We start from the raw sequence: 11529 nt of genomic DNA, 5'->3' as shown, positions 1-11529 counted from the left end.
TAATTTTTTTTGTGTAATGTAGTAGTTAAAATCAGTGTAACTCCCTATCTCCAGTTTCTACTCTCTCTCTAAACACACACACACACACATTTTTTGTGTAATGTAGTTTAAATCAGTGTAACTTTCCCCAGTTTCTATTCTTTCTCTCCACACACTTATTTTTTCTGTAACCGTTTCCCAGTTTATCCAGGCTGCAGCTCAGATCTAGCAGTCACTGCAGCTGTAGACCAGTACCAAGCTGAGAGGGCCCGGCAGCTTTGTTTCTCTCATTTTCTGGATCCCTAGACTGCCGGTTAAACAGGGATGTGGTACCCAACAGATAACATCCCTTAGGCCTTGTTAGGATGATACAGTTTAACGTCTCAAGGAAGATCCGTGAACATCTCACTGTGGCCCCCTGGAGGATGCCACAGACTCTACACAAATAGTCAAGGGTGTCGCTAATTCTTTCTCTGGTCTGGACACTGTGAGGGGAAAATAACCACATCTGGAGCTTCGAGACTGGCTTTTATTCTTACAGGCAAGAATTCATGGGCTGACATGGGGCTGCCCTGAGCTGAGCTCAGTGCCGAGGCGACTCTCGTCCTGAGGAGGGCTGTGGCATCCTGAACTTGGAGAGGTCCAGGTTCAGGTCGAGGAAGGTGTAGATGTGGTAGTCATGATGCTGCAGGTTCTTGTAGGTGGTCATGTCCATCGGCTCAGGGGCTGGAGTGGGCTCTGTAGAAGGAAGTGATGGGAGAGCGGTCAAGACACATGCCTGTCTGGGCGCTGTAGAGCAGAGGTCTGTGCTAGTGAGCCCGCTGACCAGAAGAAAGAGACCTTGACAATATAGAGAAATCATCTGAAAACTTATGCTAAAACTTATTGTCTTTCCAGTGAAGTGTAATCATGAAGAACACGGAGGCAATGTTGTCAATCCTCTAACCCTGCCACAGATGCCTTCCCCATGATAGCTGCATCACAGGATGGCCGGGAGACAGGACAGCTCTCTGCTTTGATTCTGGTAATACAATGGCAGATCCTAACATTTATGAGACGGGACAGGACAAGGCTGCCTCGCTCCTTATTTTAGATCGAGGCACCTCGCATCGATACATGCGTAAAGAGGTACTTTATGTACTTCTAGGCCCTGAACTCTATAAATGTGGAAGGACCTGTGGATGGACTTCTGGGTTATATAAAAATACACAGGACATCGCTTTCCCTGGAAAGTGATGATTTCCATGCACAGATATGGGAAAAATCTGAGTGTTAAAATAACGATAAAAATCAACATGAGAACTAGGAAGGAGATGTAGTTTTGCCACTTTAACTTTTTGAGGAAAATGGTTATCTTCAGATTCAATAGAGAAAAAAAAAACACAACAAAAACAAAAATAGAAATTTAGCCTTTTATCTTAAGTGGAAAAAATTAAATCTATATACCTAAACACTTGGTAATCTTAAAAGTGGAAGTGTGGGACCAAAGCAAAAGGACGTGGCTCTTCTGCAACATGAATATAAGACAGGAGACAAAACAGGGCTAGCGGGGGCCACAGGACAAGGTCTGGGCTCACACTCTTCCCAGCTCTCTAGGAATCAGGTCAGTAGAGCTGTCTCAATTTCTAGTCACACTGCACAAAAACCAAACACACACACACACACACACACACACACACACCACCAACTTAAATACATCTTTCTCTATTCCAAATCCAACAGCTGTCTCTTGTCATTTCAGAAAGAAAGAAAGGAAGAAAGAAAGAAAGAAAGAAGCAAAGAAGCAAAATGATCTTATAGAGCTGGCATCTTGTCTTCTGCACCAAGCTGAAGATCTTCAGTGCGCTGAAGGCGTACCTTGAAAGCAATGGACTACATAGTTAGGCAGCAGCTGATGGGAGCCGGGGGTTACCTGGAAGCAAGGAGCTTCAGGCAAGGAGCACTTTTTAAGCCTCTCCTGCCAGCAAGGAGGGTTGGAAGGTTGGGGGAGGTATGCCTGTTTCCACAGTGCTGGAAACTGAGCCCAGGACCTTACTCACTGACTAAGCCCCACACTGAGCTACACAGGCAGCCCTGTGAGTCATTGTGGTTCCCCCCCCCCAGAAACAACCTAGAAATCCCCGGCCCTAGGGGCCTTCATCCTAGGTTTGAGGCCCTCCTGTCCAGTTGAGATCGAGTCTGAAAATTGCAATGGCATCAGGAAGGCAGGCCCCAAGGTCTTAGGCAGTCTGGCATGCACTGGTACCTGGCATATTAGTGAAAGGGGCAATGGAAAAGAAAGAAAACAAATGCTGTCAGTTTCCTGGAAGAGCAATAGCTAGCACACAGGGGATACAAGTTAGGCCAGGGTGGGCTGGGAATGACACACAGGTGCAGGGACCAGGCCTTGCTAGCCATGCCGCATCTTAAGACAGGCTCCAGCAACTAAAGACTCTAAGAAAAATCAAGGAATTCCAATTTCCCAGGGAGCTGCCCAGAGGACGTCATACACGTGCGAGCCCACGAAGCTTCACAGGAGTACTGTCCCCCCCGAAAGGCCCCTCCTTGGAAACTCACTGGAGATTAAACAGCCCAGTGTGTTGTGCTGTGAAAAGTCCACGATGCAGGCCGTGGCTGCCTGCCTGCTCGCACTTGCTTTAGTTCGGCAAGGCACCTATCTAGTTCAGTCCACCCGAGGGCTATCACTGCCAAGTGTGACTGCTGCTCCTGACCTGTGGAAGCTCTGGACGACTGCTGCTCGGCAGGATGAAATGTGTGTGTGGAAACCCTCCAAGGTTAAGTGTGGTGATGCTAGCTATCAGTTTCCATAAATTAAGCCATCTAAGAAATAGTTAAATGAGGCCAAGTGGTGCACGCCTGAAGCCAGCACCTGGGAGCTGGCGGCAGGAGGATCGGGAGTGCAAAGCTAGTGTTAGCTACCTAGCAATTTTGAAATGAAGCCTGAGCTACGTTAAGACTGTCAAAAAAAGGATACTCCTTTCTAGACACACAGAAACTCAAGGGGGTTCTTAGAATCTATACACCCTACAGGGCAAGGAGAGTCTGAACCAAGGCAAGTTGTACCCTGTGTGTCGCCTGGGACTTCCTGGGGTGGGCCTGCGTCAGTGGGCGTGGCTTCGCCAACTTCGGCCTGGAACCTCCCCTCCAGCTGTGGTCCTGCTTTCTCCTCGAAGGTATCTTTCTTCTGAACAGGAACTGTCTTCTTCAGAACTAGTTTCTGATCCTCCAAGCTCTCCTTGGCCTCTGAGCATCCTTCTGGCACCTGCTTCTCCAGGCTTTCTTTTCTGACCAGAGGAGCAGCTTTCCCCGTGGGCTCTGGCACTTCCGGTCCCGGATGTCCGGCTTCGGCCAGTGGGGCGGCAGCTGGCCGCTGTCCTGCACTGGCCTCTTGTGTTCTCGCTGTGAGCACTGGGCCACTAGTGAGCTGTGCAGATCGCCTGGCTTTTGTGTGGTCGGGTAAGATTCTTTCAGCTTCGAGTGGCTTTGGGCTTTCCTTCCCTGTCTCCCTTGGTCTCGGTTTCCCCTGCTGGCGTTCTTCCTTCAGGTTTTGCTCCAGAATCTCATTAGACCGTGAACTGGATGCCTTGGGCTTGGACCTGGCTTTTTTGAGGTCTTCTACAGGCTTGGTGACAGTCCCTTTCTTTTTCGGCTGCAGGGACTTCTCTTGGGAGGTGTCACCTGTGTGTGGCTTTTGCACCTTGCCTTTCTCTTTTGCAGAAACTGTGATCTTAGGGGTTCCGTTTTCGAAGGGACGGGAAGCCTTTGGTTTGGAAGACCCTGCCTTGCCTTGACTTGCCACTCGGTGACCAACGCCCAAGTCACGTTCCTCATCAGAGTCTGAATCTGAGGTGCTGGATGAGGACGAGTCATCTGTCACCTTCTGCACATGCCGCCGAGCCTCTGAGTCAGGACCCTGGGCCCGGGGTGGAGACAGAACTTTCTGAGGAAACTCTACCAGAGTCTTTCTTGACAAACACTTCAGAAGCCCTTCATCTGTGCGCAGCAGGCTGCCACTGGGGTGTGGGCCAGCTACGGCCCAACCTGTGTTCTCCACCGATGGGTAAGAACTGGGTGGAGACGTGCTTTTGGCCAGTGCGGCTGCTGTGTGAGTGGCTAGGGGCTTGCCTCTCTCCTCTGCTCCCACCACATCTGGGAAACGGCATAAAGAGGAACATTTATTATTTAAAGAACAACTCAAAGCTACACACAGTGCATTGCATATCAGCGTGTTCTAATGCGGTCCGGGGAACTGGCCCTGCCAAGAGAGGTCCCAGGGACCCCCACAGGTGCTGGGGCGGCAGCAGGAGTGGGCAGACTTGACTCTGAGCAGAACCTTCAATGAGGGACGTTCTCACCAACCAGGGCCACAAACGGACTCCATTCCTCACTCACTGCTTCCTAATAGTAATTATTTTTAAATGATCTCACTCAAGTTTATAAGTTAGACTCCTGCAGATTTTTACAGTTGACTATACAAGTTTTACAAATGCACAATTTCTCGAAGCGCTAAGATCACTCAAGCATTTGGTGCTTCTCAGTAAAAGTTCACAGTTTGACTTTTCTGAACAAAACAGCAGGTCTAGACAAGAGTCTGTTTGGGGCGTTCCTGTGAGGGGAGCAGGAGGGAGCGGCAACAGCTTTTTAAATAATGTTGCCCTAAAAAGGAAGAAAAGTCCTCAAAACTCACACAGGCCACATGGGGATTTCTTCAGCCAAGAAAACAAGTTTTACAAAACCAGAAAGTCTAAAATAATTTAATACCATATCACTGGAAACAGATGTTAAACTGCAGAAAAAGCTAGATGAATCCTAACAGAAAAATCTTACATTTCATAGTCACTTATGAAAGGGCAAAATTAAAAAAAAAAATCACTTTACTGCTAATTTCATTTAATCTACTTGGGTATCTATCTTTCTAACCAGAAAAACACAGGACAAGTTATTCCTATGGTAAATTGCCCTCAGGCCTGAAGTGGAACCAAACATTCTCCAGAGGAGTGGACGGACAGGGTCCTTAAGACGGGGCTACATACACACTAAAACTGCGTGCCTCCTCCATAGTAGGATCAGGCCTGCTCACCCACAGTCATCACCCTACACAAGGGGAAACCTGTAACTGGTAGGAGCAGAGAAAAGTGAAGTCTCTTGAGCCAGAGAAAGAGTGACAGGCACTGCGAAATGAAATGACCAGAGCCAGTGTGGGGGGTGACGGCTGGACCCAGCCCTGGTTCACACATAGGCTAGGTCTGCCTTGACCCTGCCTGAGGGACTGACGTGGTGACTCAGAGAGCACACAGCTCCAGCCTTGCTGAGTAGTACAGCGGGGCAGGGCAGCACACGCTTGCTCTCTGAACCACAACCGCACAGCTCAGAATTCACAGCAGCCAGATGTGTGGCTCCTAGTCCAGCTAGCCCACTCATCTACAGCACTGGCATCTTCCTGAGCTGGACTACTGCAAATAGGACATGACCTTAGGGCTGGGGTGCGGCTCAGCTGGCACAGTGCTAGCTGGACATGCAATAGGCCTTGGGCTCCAAACCAGCACTGCATTAAAATGGATGGGGTGGTACATGACTATGATCCTAGCACTCTGGAGGTAGAGGCAGGAGGATCACACGTTCAAGGTCAACTACATAGCAAGTTTGAAGCTAGCCTGGGCTACATACAGCGCTATCCAAAAAATTAAAATAAACAAATAAACAAAGCTCCCGGAAGGCTATTTGGAATAGGAAAATGATGGATGGACTGACTCTTCCAAAAAAAAATATGCTGGGGATTTCGGGTTTTGTTTTTACGCTTGTGACTGGACCCAGGACCTCAGGCATACTAGGCAAACTACCACTGAGCCCTCTCCTTAGCCCTTAGAAATTTATAAAGTTGTAATGAGTTATAAAACTACATCACTGGGGCTGAGGTGTTGCTCAGTGATACAGTGTGTGCTGGGCACATGCAAGGCCCTGGGTTTAATAACCACACAGAGAGAGAGAGAAAGAAAGAGAGAAAAAGAGAGAGAGAGAATAAAAACTTACATTATAGGTTATTTACCTATGAAACAGAAAGAACATTCCAGACAGGCAGACCCGGCCTGACAAGGGGACTTCACCGTATGGAATGAGAAGGCCTGGGCAGTTTCTCTTCTTCTCGTTGGTTACAGGAAGAAGTGCAAGGAAAGGCTAACAGATTTGAGATCTGGTTTTGCTTTTGATGGAGGGTCAGCTTCTGTCCTGCCCAGCCCTGGCCCTGCCCTCATCTCTGGGCTCCAGGACAGAAGCCTGCCATATGGATCCATGGTTGCCACCTGGAACCAGCATCCACAGCAAGTCTGCATCCGGCGGAGCAGGTCACAGGTGACCGTGACCTCTGAGGAGCACACTCAGTGTGTGGACACAGGATGTGGCATCCTCTCATGGCATTCTAGCTAAAGACCGGCTCTCCTCAGCAGACAGTCTCCTACCCCTGACTCCTGCAGGCTCCTCTCAGAGCACAGAGGGGAATGTGCATGAGGCTGCTCGTTCCAGAGACCACAGCAGCCTCCACACAGCTACGTCTACAAACACAGATGGTGCCAACCATTTCTCCCTGTTGCTGCTCCATCTTCCTCTGAAGACACAGCTCAAGTTTCTGAATCTCTTTTCTCTTTGGCTGAAGATGGAGAACACGGTCTTCAAGCTTTCTATCAAAGAAGAGAGGGCTGCTGTGTACTAGCAGGGTAGGGAGGGCGGCTCAGCAGTTAAGAGCACCTATTACTCTCACAGAGAACCCCGTTCAGCAACCTGTACCCATCTTGGGTGGCTCACTATAGCTGGTAACTCCAGCTCCGGGGGATCCAATGCCCTCTTCTGCTATTTGTGGGCACTGCACTCACATACACAAAGCCACACAATGGCACGCGCACACACCCCTACACATACATGTTAATAAGTGTGTGTAAATAATAAAACGAATTAGCAACCCTGAAATATTCCTATGTAGTGTTAGTGATTTATAAAACTAACCCAGGAAACAAAGCACACTCCTCACAAATGTACCTTAAACATGTCTGGAGACTAAAATCACTCGGATTTTATAGGCTTAGGATTACATGTGTATACAGACTTAAAAAAAAAAAAAGAATGCAGGAGAATCTAGATTTTTTTTTTCCTCCAGAAGTGAGACAGCACAGTGACTAGAATATAGAGAAGGGAATAGGCCGGAATGTCAAGGCCCGAAGCGGACCTCTTTGGTGTGATACCTCAGCTCATCGGTAAGAAGTCTGCGGGTAACGTGTAGGAAGTGTTCAGAACGGCGCTCCCTCCACCCTCAGCCTGTGGTTAATATGGCTAACCTCTAGTTTTAGAAATGACACACTTCTTAAGCCTGGACTCGACCCTGGATGGAGAACAACTAACTCTGGCTTGTACTCTTAAAGAGCTATTCAAAAGCAAGGTGCGATGGTGCACACTTGTAAATCCTAGCACTCCAGAGTTCAAGGCCAGCATGTACTACATAGCAAGACCACAGAAAAAAACCAAAACCAACTTGAAGAAAAGCAATGTGAAAATTGCTCAGCTAGTCTACTCACAGATCTGTGCAACAGTGGCTTGGTGACTGGATTCAGTCAGACAGTGAAGAAAAGCCAGGGACATCTCCAAGAAGGGTCAGTGGGAGCACCTTGGTACTGACGTGTGTCAACAGCTTTACATGCTGCTAAGAGATGGGAGCCTCCAGGATAGGGCAGAAAATATTGTCCTCAAGGGCAGGCCCCGACCCTTGGGCTAGGGGCTGAATAGATGCAGGGAGCCCCAGAGGGTCCCAAAGCCACGCTGGTTCAATGCTTTCAAGTCCCTGGCACCTCTAGGGAAAACTCAGGCCTACCTGAGGCTACTTAGAAGCACTATTTCTTTTTCTCTGTACAGAGAAATTATAACAGACAAGTGTACTATGCACAGAAGGCAATTTATTTCTGAAGGTCATCTTCTACACCAAAGCCCACTGCCATCCACAACCACACCCACACCACAGATTCATCAGCCCCACAGCACCCAGGGAAGTGGCAAACGTACAGGCTCAGGTGGCTGCAGGGCCCATGGGCAGGAGCTTTATGGGACTCCCAGGCCGACTCTCAGGCCAGGTCCCCTTCCCAAACCTTCCCAGGAAGACACTTCTATTCACACAGACATCTTATGTAGAAGGCTCTTGGGTCCTAAAATCCAGCTAGTCTAAAATCATGTATCTAAAGATAGGATTATAGACATAACTTAACAATCTACCAGAGAAGAGGACACAGTTAGTATTGAAATCTAAGTCACTCTCCAGGAAGCAGTCATAAGCATTCCAGACTATGCAAAACCCTCGGTTCAATCCACAGCATGCACAAACAAACAAAAGACCATGCCACACACGGTACCCAACTTCACTGACGTTCTTGCTGCAGACATTTCTTGGGCACACTGGGATTATGTTTTGTTGTTGTTTTAAACAGTCCTCATGTTTCATATTTGTATTTTTCAATGCATCCAAAAGGAAAGGAGCATTGTGTTTTAAAAATCAGGCAGGTTTAGGCAGAGCTGAATCATGTCCCTCTGTAATTCATGCTAGGACACCTTTGTTGTGGGGCTTATGTTATGGGGCTTACACATACATGTGTGTGTATGGTGTGTGTAGAGCAGGAAAGATTGTGGGCAGGCAGTGCAAACATTTAACATCTACTGATAGCCAGTACTCAGATAAGGAGAAAACAGAAGAATCTCTAGTTTCACATATTCAAGCCGAAGAAATACTATTTTTAGTGAAACTAAGACCGAACTCAATTACCACTCCATGGTCCCGTGTGTTATGATGGAAGCTTTGCTAAGAAGCAGTTCTATATAGCTGTTCGGGGTAGATCAGAGCTCCATGAATTAAGAAACTAAATTCAATGAACCTAGTTCGTGATCCATTTAAAAACAAAACCAAAAAAAAAAAAAAAAAACCAAAAAAAAAAAAACAAAAACAAAAACAATTGAGCATTCCCAGGAGAGAAGCATTTAAGATGCACTGCAGTTCCTGCTTGCCTGGTGTGAGGCATTCAGAGAGGGGGGAAATGTGACAGAAATCAAAATGATGTCACAAAGAGCTAGAAACCGACCAGGCACCAGCTGAGTGCCAGCACAGCAGAAACGCTGGCTCAGGATGGTGATGAGGTACGCTAGGAAAAACTCACTAGTCTTGGAGAGACAGGAAAGCCAGAAGCCAGGGAAAGGAAAGTAGGACAGGTCTCATTATTACACACTGGCACGTGTCCCCTAGAGCCTCAGAAATGTCAGGGCCCTTCTGCTCTCCCTGTTGAGCTGGGCATTTAGAAAGCACCACTGCTGTGTCCCGACCTTGTATCTGATTATGATCTGGACCCTGGGAAGATGAAGAACCTTAGGGTCTGTGGCCAGTCAAACTCATTTCATGCTACTGACTTTGCATTCTTTGCCCCCTGAGACCACCTCTTAAAAATCTCACCTGTGGCTGCACTGTGCTTCTTGGGATTTGACTGTACTCCCGTTTCATTCGTCCCTGATTCTGTAGAGAGGGCCACGGCAGAAGCCAGTTCTTGGGACACCCTGGCCTCCAGGAGCACAGCCTGGGGAGAGTCAACAAGGATACGCACCTTGGTAAGGGTCATTATAATGCGAATGCTATACAATAGTATTCATGTGGCATGTTTATTACAATGTTCAAGACATATGGGAATTACGACTATTTTGAAAGGTACAAAAAAAAAAGCTTCAAGAAAAACATACCCAAATTCCAGGACAATCACTGTGTGAACGAGAACATTTTCATTTCCCTAATCTTTGAAAAAATTTCCCAAAATAGACACTTGGAAAGTTTTTTTAAAAAAGTAAAGACATGGGCTAGAGAGGGCTCAAGGGTTAAGAGCACCGGCTCTTCTTCCAAAGAGTCCTGAGGGGCTGGAGAGATGGCTCAGAGGTTAAGAGTACATCCAAAGGTCCGGAGTTCAACTCCCAGCAACCAAAGAGTCCTGAGTTCAATTCCCAGCAACAACATGGTGGCTCACAACCATCTATAATGAGATCTGGTGTCCTCTTCTGGCATGCAGGCACACATACAGGCAAAATGCTGTATAAATAATAAATAAATCTTATAAAAATATAAAAAACAAAGACGTTTGCAACATTCTTTATACAAACCTTTGGGACATCGAGGAGAAGAGCCTGGTCCTGTGTTCTGCAGAACCTGGGGCTCAGGGGGTAGGGGATAGATGACAGGCGGGTGCTGCTGGCAGAAGAGCTTGCCGCCACTTGTCCTGAAAAGTCCCAGTTAGACAAACCGGACTTGACATGGGGAGGGGGTGCTGGCCTCTTGGACCTCTGCCATCACCTAGCCTGCCAGAATCCTGGACGCAAGGCCCAGTGGACTCTCAGCCCAGTCCGGATTACTGGGCCTAGAAGCCACAGCCAGTTTATCCTGTCGCTTATTTTGTTACTCTGTAAAATACTGTTTCTTTTTGCAAAATTAGCTCCCTGACTTAGGAAAGCTGCAGAAACGTTATCAACTGGTAAAGAGAATGTAGACAATGGCTCCAGAAATGTTACAACCTGAGAAGAATCTTACTGTACTTGCGCAGGCAGCCGCTAAGGTACGTGCTAGGTCCTAGGGTGCTTCATGCCGGGCCCCCAAAAGAACGGGAAAACTTTTGCTTATATCGATTATTCTCCGCGTGTGTACAAATTATGTGTACCGAAACACGGTGAAAAAAAAAGGGAGGGGCACTAAATAGTGCCCATCTGACGACGGGGACCCTTTCTGTGAGCACTTCCTGTTTGGGGCAGTTCAATGACAGCTCGTGGCAAGCAAGGGCAGAGCTCTAGGATCCATCCCCGAACAAACCCCAACACTGGTTTTGCAGAGAAAGCCAGGTTAAGTTTTAACAGCAGCCAAGGAGCCTCGGCTTTGCTCCTGCAGAGAAAGCCCTTCTCTCCGGGTCAGGTGAGCACAAACCCTGGGACCCCTCTCACCGCACCGAGCCACGGGTGCAGCTGAGGTCAGGCTTGCCGAGGGTCAGGCTTGGGGCCTGGTAGGTCTCGCCCGTTCGCCCTTTACCTTCAGCGCCCGGATTCGTCCTCCCCGCAGCAGGAGAGACACCGCCATGGTTCAGAAGCCGAACGCCGAGGTCGCGCCGAATTACCTGACTGCGCATGCTCACGGACCCTCCGAGGCCCCGCCCCGGATCACGTTCGCCAATCGCAGACCAGGGTGGGCCCAGGCGTTTGCGCGCGCAGCCCGAGGCCACGCCCCTGAGGAAGTTCACCAATCCCAAGTGGGAGCGCGCTGGGTCCGTCCCTGGACGTGATTCTCCTGGAAGCCCCGCCCCTCCGATGAAGGCACGCCCACCTCGCCCTGCTCTCACCCTTAGCTCTGCAGCCTCCCGAAGGTGCACAGCTAGCGTTTCTGGTTCGACCTGAGAGTCTTTTGTGTTTCGTGAGGTTTTTGTGAGTTTGTTGTTTGTTGGAGACGCAGCTCGGCGGTAGTTTGCGTGTCCAGTAGGGGCAAACAAACAAACCAGAAGCTGGGCG

The 11529-nt window shown here is 48.5% G+C and overlaps 1 protein-coding gene across 2 annotated transcripts; it reads right to left on the bottom strand.

The window, feature by feature from the left end:
- Positions 1-494: 494 nt before the first annotated feature.
- On the bottom strand, positions 495-11190 carry Ndufv3 (NADH:ubiquinone oxidoreductase subunit V3). 2 transcript variants are annotated; one of them, XM_060369222.1, is made up of 5 exons: positions 11057-11190; positions 10144-10259; positions 9452-9572; positions 3043-4128; positions 495-717 (listed from the first exon to the last, which is right to left on the bottom strand). In XM_060369222.1, the coding sequence occupies exons 1-5, from the start codon at positions 11151-11153 to the stop codon at positions 563-565; spliced, it is 1575 nt and encodes a 524-aa protein (XP_060225205.1). In that variant the 5' UTR covers positions 11154-11190; the 3' UTR covers positions 495-562. The 2 variants fall into 2 exon arrangements, with proteins under 2 accessions (XP_060225205.1, XP_021500834.1); XM_021645159.2 differs by lacking the exon at positions 10144-10259.
- Between the last annotated feature and the right edge of the window lie 339 nt (positions 11191-11529).

The sequence above is a fragment of the Meriones unguiculatus genome, chromosome 16 (genome assembly GCF_030254825.1).
Source record: "Meriones unguiculatus strain TT.TT164.6M chromosome 16, Bangor_MerUng_6.1, whole genome shotgun sequence".
In the NCBI taxonomy this organism is placed as follows: Eukaryota; Metazoa; Chordata; class Mammalia; order Rodentia; family Muridae; genus Meriones; species Meriones unguiculatus.
Note: the sequence above shows the minus strand (reverse complement) of the source record. Positions and strands in the feature narration are given on the sequence as shown.